Source organism: Nycticebus coucang, chromosome 4 (genome assembly GCF_027406575.1).
Source record: "Nycticebus coucang isolate mNycCou1 chromosome 4, mNycCou1.pri, whole genome shotgun sequence".
Lineage (NCBI taxonomy): Eukaryota > Metazoa > Chordata > Mammalia > Primates > Lorisidae > Nycticebus > Nycticebus coucang.
In genome coordinates, this window is record NC_069783.1 from 9,810,746 (window position 1) to 9,829,662 (window position 18,917).

General features: G+C 35.5%; 1 protein-coding gene across 3 annotated transcripts in view; it reads right to left on the reverse strand.

Annotated features, from left to right (window-relative positions):
• Nucleotides 1-18,917, reverse strand: part of ROCK2 (Rho associated coiled-coil containing protein kinase 2) — a 179,648-nt gene that overhangs the window by 89,554 nt on the left and 71,177 nt on the right. For all 3 annotated transcript variants that reach the window (XM_053587319.1, XM_053587320.1, XM_053587321.1), the window contains exons 2-3: nucleotides 3,695-3,776; nucleotides 2,226-2,326 (exon numbers count right to left, since the gene is read on the reverse strand). In XM_053587319.1, coding sequence (XP_053443294.1) covers nucleotides 2,226-2,326; nucleotides 3,695-3,776 — 183 coding nt within the window. The remainder of the gene's footprint in view (nucleotides 1-2,225; nucleotides 2,327-3,694; nucleotides 3,777-18,917) is intronic.

Here is an 18,917-nt window from a genome sequence, read left to right on the forward strand (position 1 = left end):
CTGCTCCTTAAAACTCTCTGCTCCCAAGCACTTACAATAATCTATTAGTATGTACATGTCTACTTCATTAGCTCCTTTATGGAACAGAACACAATACCTTCATTTGTGTGTGACTGCCTAGTGATTGGTTGGTACAATGCTAAATTATCTAATTCAACAAAATCATATCTACAATCTGTATTACATCTATAAAACTTTGAGTAAGTAACATTTGGAGAGATGCTCTAGTTTGTAAGGTCTGAATTTCATTTAAACTGCTTTGATAGGCCAGTTATTGACTCATAACACAAGAGCTGGGAACCACCAATTTGTGGTCTTTGACATAACTTGATTTATAGAGCAAACATTAAGAGATAATAGTCTTTACCTATGACACATGTCTACATCATGCCTTTACAATTCATTACCAGTAATGTTAAAAAATACCACAGTAAAGTGCTGTTGCTTTAGGAAAGCTGATTTCCACTGACCTTCCTGTGAGAATGTCTGAATTACTCTATTATAATCTCCCTCAGCATCTCTGTAGATGTCCCTTTATTCTCTAGTTCCTTCTCCTCTATTCAAATAGATGGATGGACAGATGAACAAACAGAAATAGTAGCTATTCATTATCACACTGTACACAGCAATATTTAAAAGCATGGATTTAAATGTGAACACATCTGAACAAAGTCCTAGCTATTTATAAACTATGTGACCAATTTACCTAATCTCTCTAAATTTCAGTGGCATAATCTGTATAATAATCTCATAGAGTTGTTGCAAAAATAAAACGAGATGAGACAGCAACTATAAGTACTTAGCACATAGAATATACTCAATGAAAATGTTAGCTAACTCTACCATAGACAAATGGAACTTTGCTCACTCTATATTACATGTGTACCCACCCCACTACCCCCACATCGTCACTAGTCTATGAGTACCTAAAGGACAAAAATGTTGTTTCTATTGCACAGAAAAGATTGGATAAGTGTAAAAACATCACCTAATTGACTATACATATGAGAAAAAAAAGACCAAAAAGATAAATAAATAAGGGTCAAAAGTAAACACTGGTTATACATTGCAACTGATAAAATTTGGAGTAATTTTTCTTATTTTTCTTTTAATTTGTACTTTCTATAGCTAATATGCACAATTAAAAAAAAAAAAACACTGAATAGATAAGACTTTGCTAAGTGTAGCTTAAAATATGCCTGGAAAATCTTAAAATGGGCCTCCTGGGCCATTCATAGGAAAAGAACTTCCGAAAATCATTGTAACCCAAGCACCTCATTTGAAGCTTTCAAATGTAAATTTTTACTATCAAAAATTACATTATATATTGTTATAAGAAAATCCAACACATCTATCTAATTGTCCTGTAGCAATTATTGTTTCCACTTCAAATACAAGAGAAAAAAAGGTCTTCACATTTTCTCTCTGTGGCAGCCAAGAATGAATGAGGAATACAGAAATTACAAAAACATGAAGGGAGGAAATAATTTTTGCAACTCAGAAATAACCCTGTCAACAGTGAAGAGCCTGTTTTATTCCTTATGACTCTTGCCTGGTTACATTCAAGGAAAATTACTCTTTAATTCATATGTTACTGTTAAGAAATTATTCCTTATGTTCTTCACATCCAAGTACATATATGCTGGTTAAATTTCACTTCTTCTATCTGACAGATTATCTTCTCTTTGTGGAAAATTTCTGGATTTTGGTTCATCATCTAAAATCATCCTCATTATACTTCAAGTTTAACTGAAATGCAAAATTATTCAACATGCCACCAACCCCCATACCAGTCATTAATAAAATGTTTAACAGAAGAGAGATGCTGAAACCTGTCCTTGAAGATACCTGACCAATGTACCATCCATGTACCTATCATTAAGGAGATATCTTATTAATCTGAACATTCTAAATAAAAACACAATAGTTTTAGTGTAATATTAATTGCTAGGCAGATCACATGTGAAGCCAAGTTGACCTTATTCTCCAAATCAGAGTTTCAGAGCTGGAAGAGACCTGTTACTTACACAACAATTGCCTCTTTTTATAAATGAAGATACTGGGGCTCTCTGGAATGAAGTGACTTGACCAAAATCATAAAGCTAACTCTTGGTATGTCTGCGCATAGAATTAGATCTTCTCAGCTGCTACTGATGTTTCATAAAACCATGATGTAAAAACAGTAACAAGAAAAAAAAAAATAAATAAATAACAATACTTCTTACCAACTGAACTTCACCAAAAGCACCTCTTCCAATAACTTTTACAACATCATAGTCTTCTGCCTTCATCTGTAGACCTCTGATTTTTTTTACAATTTTCTCATCTATAATAAAAATATTACCATATTTATAATATCAATCATGTTTCTAAGCAATGTTTTAAAATAATCACACCTGTAGGGCGGCGCCTGTGGCTCAAGGAGTAGGGCGCCGGTCCCATATGCTGGAGGTGGCGGGTTCAAACCCAGCCCCGGCCAAAAAATCACACCTGTAAACACATTTTTGTTTTAATAAACTAGATTCTATTTTCAGTTAAATCTATCAGCTTTTAAAGTCTGCTATTTAAAAATCTAAAATAAACATTAAGCTGACATCAAAACCCAAAACTCTCTATGGTTTATTAAAACCTATAAATGGATGCTACTGACTGCCAAAAAGTAGTAGTTAAAGCTATTCTGTTTCTGACTTTTGTTGTTTGGCAACTCAGATGATAGCTGACACAGTGATGACCTAACCAGTCCTGGTGCGTACTGTGAATCATGGCAGAAAGTTGCCATGAAATTTTAATCATTTTTTTTTTGGAGACAGAGCCTCAAGCTATCACCCTGGGTAGAGTGCCATAGCATCAGAGCTCATAGCAACCTCCAACTCCTGGGCTTAAGCGATTCTCTTGCCTCAGCCTTCCAAGTAGCTAGGACTACAGGCATCCGCCACAACACCTGGCTATTTTTAGTTGTAGCTGTCGTTGTTTGGCAGGCCAGGCCAAATTCAAATGCTCCAGCTCTAGTGTATGTTGATGGTACCTTAGCCACTTGAGCTACAGGCACCACCCTTGCAAGGCTAATCTTAGCAATGCATTTTGATAGCCTACTTCTCTGAAAAGTGGTAATAATATATAGTTAACTACAGATAAGATTGTTAAATTGGGGAAACACTCCAATCTCTTGCAATTCCAAATTAAAGAGCGTATTGTGCTGATGTAAGTTGTTTGGAGAATTTCTTAGGTTTAGAATTTAATTTCATTTACCTTTTCATTTGAACATCAATGCTGCCAAATATTAAGGGTTACCACATATGGTAATAATTGTTATCACATTATTTTTCATTATCTAGACTGAAATGTCCACATTTATAGAAACACAAAGTTTTATTATGTCTCTGCGTAATATTAAGTCTTAGAGTGATAAATACTAATTTAAAACTTCTCCTAAAACTGCTATAAATAATAGCAGTAAATGGTCTTAATAATTTACTATAAAATTCTGAACTTTATACTTTACACATTATAATTTGGTTCTGCAGTTTTGTCTTTAAAATAAAGAGTATTAGTTTTTGAGTAAATCAAATAGCAAACTAAAAAAATACAATTTAATAAGTTAAAGTTAAGTTTATAGAATAATAATATTAATCAAACATAAATCTCTTGTCAAAAACAAGTTATGTAATCAAATAGGAAGTTTAAGGATACTTACATCTATTTAAGAAATTATCTATATTCTTGTTTTTCCTCAAAGCAGGAAAATCCAGATCAAGGACCAAGGAATTTAAGCCATCCTGTTAAAAAACAAAAAAGACAATGTTCAAGATTTCTAAGCATTCAAAAAAAATTATTCAAATTTTACCATACGTTGTTCTTGCTAGAAAAAGTCCAGTCCATTTTGCCATGATATTGCCTAGAAGCTCCATATTCAATAGATTTATCTGCTTTCCTAACGTCTCCCACAGAATATTAGAATTAGCCCTATTATGTTTTTCTTTGTTCTTTTAGCCAACAGAAAAATGTCATTTATTATTATTATTATTATGACTCAGACGGCTTCTTTTCTCTTCAAATGGATGGTAACACTTTCCTAGCCTTTTGACTTTAAGAAATATACCTATACTAAGTAAGTTTCCATTCATTAAACGAGCATTAATTTTGTGCCATATGCTTCATGGAGCTCAAACTAAATGTATCCTACAATCCCAACAAAAGGATTTCTATTTCTTGTGTAAGTTTCCTGTATTTTCCAGACTTTCTACAATGACCATGCATTAAATTTTATAATAAAAGTAGGAAAAAGTATGCACATACATATAATTTGGCAGGGATGAAAAAACTAATGATAAAGTAACTAAATCTCAAATTGCTCAACGGACATGTTTGTGAAAGTAACAGGATGAGGTAATTCTGAAACACTGTATTGCATACATTGTCCCATCCATGTAACTCTAAGAAGGACAGGAAGAAGCATCATTTTTTTTTTTTTTTTTTTTGCAGTTTCTGGCCTGGGCTGGGTTTGAACCCACCACCTCCAGCATATGGGACTGGTGCCCTACCCCTTTGAGCCACAGGCGCCACCCAGAAACATCATTTTAAAGATGAGAAAACAAAGACACAGAAAACTTAAGTGACTTTGATTTGCCCAAGATCATATTGCAGTAGAACCTTTGTAAGTTGATCACCCAGAGGACTATAACAAACTGGTCAATACACAGAGGTGGTCAACATAAAGAACAAGGCCTATTGTACTGAAAAGTACATGTGGTGTATATCTGGTCTATGAAAATTAGGTCAACTTAAGGAGGTGGTCAACTATAGAGATTCTATTGTATTAGAAAACAACAGTAGCAGAATACTACTTAAATCTTGAAGAGTTCTAGGATACTATACTTGTGGTCCCTGGTCTCAATGATCAAGCTGATGCCATACTATAAGAAAAATTGGAGCTTAGGGCTCGGCGCCTGTGGCTCAAGTGGCTAAGGCACCAACCACATACACCTGAGTTGGCGGGTTCGAATCCAGCCCAGGCCCACCGAACAACAATGATGGCTGCAATCAAAAAATAGCCGGGCGTTGTGGAGGGCGCCTGTAGTCCCAGCTACTTGGGAGGCAGAGACAGACTTGTTTGAGCCCAAGAGTTGGAGGTTGCTGTGAGCTGTGATGCCATAGCACTCCACCCAGGGCGATAGCTTGAGGCTCTGTCTCAAAAAAAAAAAAATAATAAATTGGAGCTTGGAAGGGTAAAGAGGGAAGCTGGAAGATTGCAGAAAACAAAACAGCGAGTTAGAAAAATCCTTTGAAGGACATGGATGGGGGGAAATATACAGGAAGTTACATGCAAAATTTAGACAGGTAAGCTCGGTGTGCTGGCTTGCACCTATAGTCCCAGCTACCAAGGAGGCTGAGATGGTTTCAAACCCAAGAGTTTGAAACCATCCTGGGCAACAGAGCAAGACCTGTCTCTATATATTAAAAAATAATAATAATAAACTGAATTGTTAACCTACTAATTCCAGAAGAATTGCACCTACTATGTGAGAAAAAAAAGTAACCTGAGTTGTTAACCTATTAATTCTAGAAGAATTGCCCCTACTACAATGCCCTGTTATATTTCACATTTGAAATTTTCATTCACTAAAAATTTGGCAATTCTTTACAAAAATATTATTCAATAATATAAAGGGGCAAAGGTGTTAATGGTAAACTATTAACATTTTTAATCACAATAACAATAATAGTAGAACCTCCACAGTTGACCGCCTCCCTACACTGACCACCTCCTTAAACTGACCTAATTTTCACAGGCAGGACATGCACCACAAACACTTTTCAGTACAGGAGGCCTAGTTCCTATGTTGACTCGCTCTGTAAGTTGACCAGTTTGTTACAGCTCTTTGGGTGGTCAACTTACAGAGGTTCTACTGTATTTATATCCCACTGATACCTAATGTAGGCACAGACTAAACCTGATTCCTGTGAACTGAAGAGGGGGTAAAATACATTACAAACAATGTATCCAACTTCCAGTCAAGTTGGGATTATAAAATTCACACTTCAAACACCACCACCACCCACAACACACACATACATACTTCTTTCCAGAACATCTGGACTACTTTGCAAGAATTCCAGCATTTGAACATACTGGTATGGCTATTTTTAACTGCCAAATCAATATATCTTTATTGGTATAATTTTGATACCTCAGTAAGTTGTAAATGTAAAATCTGAATCATCTGTATTTTTAGATATACCCCAATTTATACTCCGTATTACAATTTCAACAATGCATTCGTTTGTAAAGCAAATTAACATCCATTGGAAGAAAAAAATTAAATTGACAAAAAAAGAGCTTCCATTGCAAGAATAAATCTTCCTCAGACTTTCCAAACATGTGAAATATTAACACTTCACACTGAAATGATAAAAGTAACTGTATTCAAATCTCCACTTACACATGATAAAGACAAACCTTTTTTTAAAACACTGTATCTTGAGATCAATAAAAAGATTGAATACTTGCTTTCCCCACATCCTTCCCATCAACAAGATAGAATTATGTGAAAATTAAATAATCAAGAGAAAATCTGGAACATTTATAAATATTTTCCCATAATATCCTCCACTCATGTACAGCAAAGAGCTCTTTTTTCAATAGTTGGAACATTAAAGCAGTTGTTAAACTATTTTACTTTTAAAACCATTTTAAAAGGTAAATACTATTCCCATTAGACACTATTAATTGATTTTTATGCAGTTTGTTTTAATGATACTATGAATACCTTAATCTTCTATTTATTTATATTAAAATAATGTAAGTTGGTAATATATACATTTATAAATTACATTTTTACTTGAGGCTTTAATGTTTATAACTTTTATAATCAGTATCGCCTTTGTTTTGTTTTGTTTTGTTTTTGAGGCAGAGCCTCAAGCTATCGCCCTGGGTAGAGTGCCATGGCATCATAGCTCACAGCAACCTCTAACTCCTGGGCTTAAGCGATTTTCTTGGCTCAGCCTCCCAAGTAGCTGGGACTACAGGCACCCACCACAACGCCTGGCTACTTTTTGGTTGTAGTTGTCATTGTTGTTTGGCAGGCCTGGGCTGGATTCGAACCTGCCAGCTCTGGTGTATGTGGTTGGTGCCTTAGCCGCTTGAGTTACAGGTGCTGGGCCTAGTATTGCTTTTTAAGAAACAAATTCTGAATTGTTTTCAGATACTAGTGTTTGCAGTATATGAAACTAAACTGAGATTTAGTCATTGGATAAGCTGAGGTAGTTCAGGACTTGCTTGAAAGCCTGTGTCTATGACTTTCCTTGTTATACAGTTTCATAACAAGGAAAAACCTTAGGTTTTTCTAATGTCTGTGACTTCAACTCTGACTATTTTCTTTAAACGTGATACTAAGTCTGGTGTAGTGGGCCATGCCTATAGTCCCAGCTACCAGGGAGACCAAGGCAAAAGGATTGTTTGGGTCCAGGAATTTGAGGCCAGTCTGGTAACACAAGACACCATATCTTAAAAATAAAAAGTGTTACTAAAACTGAGATAAAGAAATTTTAAAAATAATAAAAATACATTCAAAAAAGCCCCCTACAATCAAAATTTCAAAGGAATAAAAGAAAAAGGGGACATTATCTGCCCCTTTCCCCATTCCAACTATATAGAAATGACAAGAACGTTTGAAAGTCATAGTCCCACAGAGATAAAACAAAACATCAGCACCACATTTTTCAAAGACCAGAAAAAAAAAACATGTCCAGCAATGAGCAGGAGCTGAAAGTTATATAGATCCAGTGGAATTATGGTCAGAAAGGCAGCTAGACCAATTACCAAGAATTAAAGGGCCTAAATGAAGTGAAGGACTAAAACCAGAGTGATTGCTGGGAAACCAGTATCTGGGGTGAAAATCCTAGCTCCTAAACAAAGATACTGGGGGGGGGGGGGGCGGGGAGGGGGACTTACTTCCCAAGTTTTACGTGAACCTAAACCTATGTAACTAGGAAGCTTTCTATTAAGCCTTTGGGTACACCTCCAGCTGGCCCAAGCTACCAAAGCTCCTACATCTCCTAAGATCATGGGCCAAGAAACATAAATTAGCTCCAAAGTAGGAACTTAATTTAGGTGGTCTATGTGTGAAAAGTTTTTGAAAAAACATGCATAAGACAACACCTATTTTCTCCCAGTGCAATTATTATGGTAAAATATATATATATATATATGCCTATTTTTCTAAACTTTCCTGAATATAAAGTCTTTTAAAACTTCAGCTATCAAGAAGGAATGATGTGTTAGTCTTGATTTCACTTTCGCAATAAGCCACTTCTTTTTTTTTTCTATTTTTCTAAACTTTCCTGAATATAAAGTCTTTTAAAACTTCAGCTATCAAGAAGGAGTGATGTGTTAGTCTTGATTTCACTTTCACGATAAGCCACTTCTTTTTTTTTTTTTAAGAGACAGTTTCACTCCGTTGCCCTCCGTAGAGTGCCGTAGCATCACAGCTCACAGCAACCTCCAGCTCTTTGGCTTAGAGCGAATTCTCTTGCCTCAGTCTCCCAGTAGCTGATAAACCACTTCTTAGTATCTGTTTTTAAACATCCAAATTAAATGCTTCAAAAAAAAAGAAAAAGAAAAAAGATAAAGATCAGAGAGATTTACCAACCTAAAATGCCTAAAATGATAAGCAAAATGAGGTAAATACTCTTCTAGGAAATTCAACTGCTAGATACAGGACAAATTATCCCCTTAGCTGAAAATTTTGTAAACTTATGAGTTGAAGTAGATGGGTGGTATTTAAAGTTATAAAACTAAACAAGATCACCAAGAGAATGATTATACAGGGTGTCCCAAAAGTAGCCCCTAAAGCCATCATAAAAAAAATAAGAAATTGCAGCTAAATGTACCTTTATTTACAAAATATTCATTACAAAATTTTACAAAGATGTGCCAACACATAGAGAATACTTCATAAAATTCTGTAACGTATGTTGCGAACAAAAGTACATTTTCCTTACGTATGGCAGCTTTACGAGCTACTTACACACTATATATTCACTTAACATTTTAATCCTCACAACAATATATGAGCTAGATACTACTGTTGCACTGACATTAGTAGGCACAGAAACTAAGGCTTAGAGAGGTTAAAAAATGTGCCCAAGCCAACAGTTTCTTTGTAACAGAATTAGAATTTTATAATGCTCATATACCTTAAACATTACTGAACTTAAATATATTTCTCTAACAGAATATTAAACAACATACAATTTTAAAGTTGAGGCAACAAATGAAAACACTTAGTTGATTATAGAGCATAGAAGACTTTTTTTTGCATCTGCTGTACAGATAAGTAATCAGGAAAATTATTAAATAACTTTGTAAAAATTTTCCTATTATTACAACTCCAAATACAAAACTAAAAATAGTGGAACCAAACAAATTCACTGTTAGAAATATGAATTCTTAAGCCACCACCTATATTACTTGTATGCCTGTGCATAACCTGAATCTGAAGTATGTCTGCTACACATCATTTTTTATAGTAAACTTTCTATTTCATCTGAAAAAAATCTAAGTCCTGATCTATTACCATTTATCAATATCAAGTGAATAGAAGTTTGTTTGTTTTTTTTTTGTAGAAACAGAGTCTCACTTTATAGCCCTCGGCAGAGTGCCGTGGCGTCACACAGCTCACAGCAACCTCCAACTCCTGGGCTTCAGCGATTCTCTTGCCTCAGCCTCCCAAGTAGCTGGGACTACAGGCGCCCGCCACAACGCCCGGCTATTGTGAATAGAAGTTTTAATGTTTATTTTACAGCTTTATAAACTAATGTCCTTACACTAATGAATGTCAGCCAAATTAAACGACAAACTAAATTTACTCTATCACTTAACAAAAAATAATTTTTATTACTTAACAAAAAAAAATTTATAGAGTAACATTCATATTTAGAACTAATAACTAAAGGGATAATGTATCAAAAGCTTGCTTAAAACCCAACTCTGAACTGTAGGGGAGGTGGAACCACCTTGAACAAATATAGTTCCAGCTGTTCTGAATTAACCCTATCTAACACCTCTGTGTATTTGAACATGTACATGGAACACTCTTGCCCTGCTCTTCCTCTGGCAGTTATTTCCATTCTTACATATTCTCTAGAGAGCTCTCTTACTTCTCCCCATGCCCCCTTTCTGAACTGGATCAGGAAAGTATTTTCATTTTGCACCACTGTATTTAGACGCTGCCTAGTACATGGTAGGCATTAAGAGTCAAACGAAGGGAAAAATAAGGAAATACATAGATATGTTCTAACACAGAACACAGAAGTAACTTAAAATAGTCTAGTAACTCAACAATCTGGATTATATTATCTTGGTTTGGCCATTTACGTGGCTGCATGACTCTATGTAAGTAATTTCATCTAATTGCTAGGGCCCTCATTTATAAAACAGATAATAATTGAGCACTTAGTTCTCTCTTATAAAATTGACTATTTAAATAATTAAAGCAAAGCCTGGCTTACAGTGAGGCACTTTCCTGGAGCAAAAGACAGGAGCAACAGGAGTGATATCATAACTTTTCCTTGAACCTCAGCCTCTAATATAGTTCAAGATGGCAAGACAGGCCCCATATTACAATTTTTCCCTTTTGCGCCTCACAAAACAATATGGCTAGGCAAAGTACTCTTTCTGGTCCTGCCTTTGTATTTAAAATTTTCATTTAGTATTTTGTTGTTCATGAAGTTTTACATTAATTTTTGAAATATTACATTAAAATATTTATCTTGATTACTGTTGGGTTTTATGGTACTCCCTTAAATATTGTGCCAAGTGCCTCAGTGGCTTCACGCTAGCTCCAGCCCTGGTCCTAAAAAGAGACTAAACCTCTACAATGGGATAGTCATCAATTACAGCATATCTTAATTTTAAAAGAATGTGCAAAGAATGACATTATTGATTTGATCAGAGTTTTAAAAGGTGAATTAGCAGAAAAATTAAATGTAAAGTCAGAAATAGTTCTAAGGGCGATAGCGCAGCTGTAATAATTATATAAAAACAGCTGCCTATTGGACACTACATCAAACATTTTATATAACCTCACCTCACTTCATTTTCCTAGCAGACTGAGGAAGCAGGTGTTGATACCACTTCTTCTTTAACTGAAGAAGCCCCATGCTGCTTCAAGCAATTATTAGTATTTTTAATACAGAAGAACCTCCACAGTTGACCACCTCCCTAAACTGACCATCTCCTTAAACTGACCTAATTTTCACAGACAGGACTTGCAGCACACATACTTTTCAGTTCTTTACATTAACCCCCTTCTGTGTATTGACCAATTTGTTACAGTCTGTTGAGTGGTCAACTTACAGAGGTTCTACTATATTTTAAATGAGTTCTAAATTTTCTTCTTCCAAAACATTTAAGTCAATGAAACAATATGAATCAAAGTTCTATTCATACCATAGAATACTGTTTAGAAACACATGAATAAAACTGAGATCAAATTATATTTGTATTACTAAACTTCTTTGATGTATAAATCAATAATTATATCCTTTCCTCTGTAAACAAAATGTTTTCTTCCTCAAAAAATATACTACTTTAGGGGTGGTGTCTGTAGCCCAGTGAGTGGGGTGCTGTCCACATACACAGGGGCCTGCTAAAAACAACAATGACATCTACAACAAAAAAATAGCCAGACATTGTGGCAGGCGCCTGTAGTCCCAGCTACTTGGGAGGCTGACGCAAGAAAATTGCTTAAGCCCAAGAGGTTTTGTTGTTTTTTTTTTTTTTGAGACAGAGTTTCAGTATGTTGCCCTCAGTAGAGTGCTGTGGCGTCACAGTTCACAGCAACCTCCAACTCTTGGGCGTAAGTGATTCTCTTGCCTCACCCTCCCAAGTAGCTGGGACTACAGGCACCCACCACAACACCCAGCTATTTTCTTGTTGCAGTTGTCATTGTTGTTTAGTAGGCTCAGACCAGGGTCAAACCTGCCAGCCTCGGTGCTTGTGGCTGGCACGGTAACCACTGTGCTATGGACACCGAGCCAAAGCCCAAGAGTTTGAGGTTGCTATGAGCTATGACACCACTGCACTCTACAGAGGGCAACATAAAATGAGACTGTGTCAAAAATATATATATATTTATATGTATTTATGTAAATATATATAAATAAAAATATATTACTAATAAAATATATATTTATATAAATGAACAGGTTTTTTTAACCCATAGTATATGTATGACATTTAATACTATAAGGTACAGATACAGAAAATACTTTTTTAAAAGTCTGCTTTGTCTGCAGTTAGAATAGCAACTTTGCTTTTATTTTGCCAATAGTTTCTCAGTTGAATGCTAATGTTAAATTAAAAATAAGATTCAGTTAAGTGATGTATTTATTTTCTGGTATTTTATGTTGGGTAATGTTTAAGTTGCTGATTTTCTGCTTTATTCCATAGAGAGTTTGGGGTAAAGTAATATGTATGTGCATATATAAAGACCCATATATATTAAAATATATTATTATATATTAAAATAAATATACTGAAAATATATTTTATATTAAAATATAATATACTTCTAATATATTTTAATATATTTAAATATGTGTGTATAATCTAGTTTAATATATTAAAATAAATATATTATTTTAAAATATTAATTTTAATATTAAAATTAATATATTTATTAAAATATTATATTAAAATAAATATATTGAAAATATATCATTTTATATTAAAATATAATAATGTATTTTTAATATATATGTGTGTGTCTATATACATACATATATATATATTACTTTACCCCAAACTCCCTATGGAATAAAGCAGAAAATCAGCAACTTAAACATTACCCAACATAAAATATCAGAAAATAAATACATCACCTAACTGAATCTTATTTTTAATTTAACATTAGCATTCAACTGAGAAACTATTAGCCAAATAAAAACTGAATTGCTATTCTAACTGCAGACAAAACAAGACTTTTAAAAAAGTCTTTTCCCCGGTGGTGCCTGTGGCTCAAGGAGTAGGGCACCAGTCCCATATGCCAGAGGTGGCGGGTTCAAACCCAGCCCCGGCCAAAAACCACAAAAAAAAAAAAGTCTTTTCCCTATCCTTAACTTACAGTATTAAATGTCATACATATACTATGGGTTACAAAAATCTGTTCATTCAAGATATAACAAATATGTACAAGAAAAATATCCCCCAGAACTTACTGGTTTTATGTTTTATTAGTTTTTCTATTCTATGCTCCTGGTACACAGAAAAAGCAAATTAACAAAATTAGATGGCTTCAACATTCTGCCAGTACAATATGGTTCAGTAGCACCTTTTTCTTAACCCAAATGGTTCAGTAACAATCCTCTATACCTGTGGCAAGGTCTGTTTATACAATGCGCCATCAAAGTGCTACACCAGGGGAGACCAGACTACCTACAGAGAAAACAAAGGATGATAACCTACACTTTATAGACATTCGGAGCTAAAGGCAGAGGATGGAGAAAAGAAAAGTTTTTTCCTACAAAATCTATGCAGTAACTAAGACCATTAGAGATGATAATGGCCAACTAAATACAAAGCCAAATTTATTTGCTATATCTTTGTGGATATACATACACATACATAGACGTGTGAGTCATTTTGAAAATAGAGATATTCCAGGATTTTTTAATTAGTACTTTCCTCATCTACTTTTGTTTAAATTGGCTTCACAAACAATACTTGATTAGTTGTCAACTAGCTCTGTGATTTAGATGATGCATTGCATAGATGTTGAAAATTAGATTTTAAGGTGGGAAGTAATCATCTTTATAGAACAAATTAAATTAGTGATGCAGCTATTTTTTTGTTTTATCTGTTATATCAAAAATGTGCTACTATGTTTTGATGTTAAAGTCACATTTAAACTGTTCAACTCTACATGTAAAGAACTGAAAAGTATGTGTGCTGCAAGTCCTGTCTGTGAAAATTAGGTCAGTTTAAGGAGATGGTCAGTTTAGGGAGGTGGTCAACTGTGGAGGTTCTTCTGTATTAAAAATACTAATAATTGCTTTGTTTATTAGAAGATAAAACAATTGGGACATATTCACACTAAGGGAAAAAAATGATTTTCAAGTCTCTGTTTCTAATCAACTATTAATTAAAATGACAGAATCTTATCTTTCATTTTATATTAAACTAATAGAACCCTCTCTTTCACTTTACAAGGTTTGCCCACAGTTTCCACCCCCAAGAATCTAAATATAATCATGTTTCCACAAATGTAAAGTTAAATTTCAGCTTCATCTCTAAATATACGATCAATAAGTCAATAAACATCAGCTATCATTATCACTATTTTTATGATTATATATTATCACTATCGTTACCTAAATAAGCCCTTTGCATTTAAAGATTATGTAATCTGAGATGTAGAGTTGAACAGTTTAACATTAGTGGGTGAACAATCCAACACTTGGTGAGTTCTGCTTCACAATGATAGGAAGAGCCGACATCGAAGGATCAGAGAGCGACGTCGCTATGAACGCTTGGCCGCCACAAGCCAGTTATCCTAGAGTTGAACAGTTTAAATGTGACTTTAACATCAAAACATAGTAGCACATTTTTGATATAACAGATAAAACAAAAAAATAGCTGCATCACTAATTTAATTTGTTCTATAAAGATGATTACTTCCCACCTTAAAATCTAATTTTCAACATCTATGCAATGCATCATCTAAATCACAGAGCTAGTTGACAACTAATCAAGTATTGTTTGTGAAGCCAATTTAAACAAAAGTAGATGAGGAAAGTACTAGTCCCTGTACTTGTTTGTTATACTCTCACATAGTTTTCAACCTTATTTTAATCTTAAACAGCTTAACATTTTAGCCAATTAAAAACTGGCAGAGATTAGATATAACACCTAAGTGCTTGCTATTAATTACAAACAGCAAGAAACTCAAATCAACCTAAAAATCTGGAAAAGAAAAACTAAGTAAATTTTACTAAAGGATGTTACTAAAGCTACATTAAGCAATCATTAAAAATGAAGGTTAAAGCTGGGTGCAGTGGCTCACGTCTGTTAATCCCAGCACTCTGGGAGGCCAAAGGAGGTGGACTGCCTGAGCTCACTGGTTGGAGACCATCTTGACCAAGAGTAAGACCCCATCTCTAAAAATAGTCTGGCATTGTGGTGGGCACCTGTAGTCCCAGCTACTCAGAAGGTTGAGGCAAGAGAATCACTTGAGCCCAAGAGTTTGAGGTTGCTGTGAGCTATGATGCCACGGCATTCTACCAAAGATGACAGAGTGAGACTATCTCAAAAAAGATTTTAAAAATTAAAAAAAAAGAGATCAATATATTAAAAGTGTAGAATATGGGCAGTGCCTGTGGCTCAAAGGAGTAGGGCACTGGCCCCATATGCCATAGGTGGTGAGTTCAAATCCAGCCCCCGCCAAAAACTGCAAAAAAAAAAGTGTAGAATAGAAGTTGAATATATAATTCTGCTTAAGAGAACTGTGCATTTCACAAATTTTGAATGAAAATACAACAAAATGAATATTGTAACTGTAATAGCATAACAGAATTATATGATTTTATTCTTTTCCTAGAACTCCCATAATTCTCCTAAATTCTAATATTTTTATGGTGCAATTTTATAACTCATAATAAAATAAAGATCCAGTGAACAAGACTTCAGATTATACAGAACACAGCCATAATAAATTCAGACTTTAAAAAAAATTACTCCTCTATTATCTACAGCACTCCATATCTCTACTGAAAAGATCCCACTTTAAATTCCAATACCTTTCAACTATTCTCTGACTCTTGACAAAAATAAGTTCATTTTCCATTTCTTCCTAATTAATGATGCTCAAACATAGACTAAGAAGTTAAGAATAAATGTGACTTCCTTAAAACTCTGTTTAAATACTTGTACAGGAAAATAATATAAACTTCATGAAAAACATGGGTTGGGATGGTGATTACAGAGGGTACACTGAGGCTGGCAGTTCAAACTCGGCCATGCCAGCTAAAACAACAATGACAACTGCAACAAAAGGAATAGCCGGGTGTTGTGGCAGGTGCCTATAGTACCAGCTACTGGGGAGGTTGAGACAAAAGAATTGCTTAAGCCTATGAGTTTAAGGTTGCTGTGAGCTGTGACGCCACAGCACTCTACCCAGGGTGACAGCTTAAGACTGTCTCAAAAAAAAAAAAAAAAAAAAGAAATACATTATTGAAATTAATTTTACTTGTTTCTACTTTTTAAAATGAGGCTACTAAAAATTTAAATTAAAACAAATGTACAATTTAATATCTTGTTGCCTGGACCAGATAGGGAAACCTGTGGCCTTGTAGGTTCTTAACAGGTCTTTTGACTGAATCCAAATTTTATAGAATAAATCCTTTTTTGTGTGTGTGTGTGGTTTTTTTTTGGCCGGGGCTGGGTTTGAACCCACCACCTCCGGCATATGGGACCAGTGCCCTACTCCTTGAGCCACAGGTGCTGCCCAGAATAAATCCTTTTATTTTTATTAATACATCTTTTCATATTTTATACTTTTATTTTTTTAATGGATGTATTTAAACTACCAAAAAAATAAAATAAGTTTCCATGAAATAATCCTCCCAGATTGATTAGTACAATTAGAATATTTGTAAACCAGGGCTAAATTGACAGCTGCTATACTCATGATTTAGTTCTAACTTCCCCTGCCTAACTTCTCCTGCCTACTGCAGAAGGCTGGTTTGCAAAGAGTTTATGGGGATTGAGTACACCAGTCTGTTACCAGCTTCTGAAAAGGATATTGTGTTTCTGTTTTTGTTTTTTGTCTCACTTGGTCTCACCCTGGGCAAAGCATCCTGGCATCATCATAGTTCATAGAAACCTCAAACTCTTGGGCTCAAGAGCTCCTCTTGACTCAGCCTCCACAGCAGCTGGAACCACAGGTGCCCACCACAATAATGAGCTGGTTTTTCTATTTTTAATAGAGATGGTCTCCAATTCCTGAGCTCAGGTGATCCACCTGTCTTGACCTCCCAGAATGGTGGACATTACAGGCATGAGTGACCATACCCAGCCCTGTGTTTCTCTTTGAAATGGAATTTGTGAATAGTTGACAGCTCAATAGCATTTTTTAATTCTGTCTGCTTAATAGCCCATCATATCAAAGACAAAGAGAACGTTCAAGGAAGAAAAAGTTTTTAACCAGGATTGGGGATTGCAGTATTTTCTTTTTTCTGCTAAAGATCAGACGATTTGCTTGTTGTGATACTATAGTATCAATTTAAAGAAATCCAATGCTCATATAGCATTGTAACATTCATAAGGACCACAAATATTTCAAATTAGAGGAAGAGGCATAAAAGGTTGTGTTGCAGAAATTAAAAGATGAAAAGCAAAATAAAATTCTTTGAAGCAGCAATAAGACCTTGAAATAATTCCACAACTTATAAAGTAGCTTACATACTGGGGGGGAAGGAGGGGAGCCATTCAGTGATATAGAAATTGGTGTGAAAGAGGCTCAGTGCCTGTAGCTCAAGTGGCTAAGGTGGCAGCCACATACACCAGAGCTGGCAGATTCGAATCCAGCCAGGGCCTGCCAAACAACAATGACAACTACAACCAAAAAGTAGCCAGGCGTTGTGGTGGGCGCCTGCAGTCCCAACTACTTGTGAGGCTGAGGCAAGAGAATCACTTAAGACCAGGAGTTGAAGGATGCTGTGAGCTGTGATGCCACAGTACTCTACCCAGGGTGACAGCTTGAGTCTCTGTCAAAAAAGAAAAGAAAGAAATTGTGAAAGAATGCATTGTCAAAGTTGTCTAATATGATGCTTAGACTATGATCACATTTCAAAGCACAAACTGCCTCTTTCAAAGAAACCATAACTGATCAGCAGCATAAATTAGCCTTCAACATAACAAAACTTCATGCAATACTTCATGTTCAACTGCTTTGGATGAATCAACTGATACTACTAACTTTACTCAGGTATTATACTTCATTCACATCATAATAGAAGACATTCTCTGCTACAAAAAGTTGTTTGCTTTGGTCACTCTTAAAATGCCATCTACTGGCTCAGCGCCCATAGCATAGTGGTTACCGCGCCAGCCACATACACCAAGGGTGGTGGGTTCAAACCCAGCCCAGACCAGCTAAAAACCACAATGACAACTACAACAAAAACCACAGCCAGGCACTGTGGTGGGCACCTACAGTCCCAGCTACTCGGGAGGCTAAGGCAAAAGAATCGCCTAAGGCTAACAGTTTTTTTGTTGTTGTTGTGGGTTTTTTTTTTAATTGTTGGGGATTCATGGAGGGCACAAAAAAACCAGGTTACACTGATAGCATTTGTTAGGTAAAGTCCCTCTTATAATCCTGTCTTTGCCCCCAAAAGGTGTGGCACACACCAAGGCCCTACGCCCCTCCTTCCTTCCCTCTCTCTGCTCTTCCCCTCCCACCTGCTTTCTCTCTCTGCTGTCCCCTTCCCCCACCCCCACCGTGCCTTAATTGTCATTAATTGTCCTAATATTAAAATTGAGTACATAGGATTCATGTTTCTCCATTCTTGTGATGCTTTACTAAGAATAATGTGCTCCAGGGTAGTGCCTGTGGCTCAGTGAGTAGGGTGCTGGCCCCATATACTGAGGGTGGTGAGTTCAAACCCAACCCTGGCCAAACTGCAACAATAAAAAATAATAATAATAATTAAAAAAAAAAAAAAAAGGAATAATGTGCTCCAGGGCAGTGCCTGTGGCTCAGTGCATAGGGCACCGGCCCCATATACCAAGGGTAGCAGGTTCGAACCCAGCTCCAGCCCCAGCCAAACTGCAGGCGTGTGGCATGCCTGTAGTCCCAGCTACTCGGGAGGCTGAGGTAAGAGAATCACCTAAGCCCAGGAGTTGGAGGTTGCTGTGAACA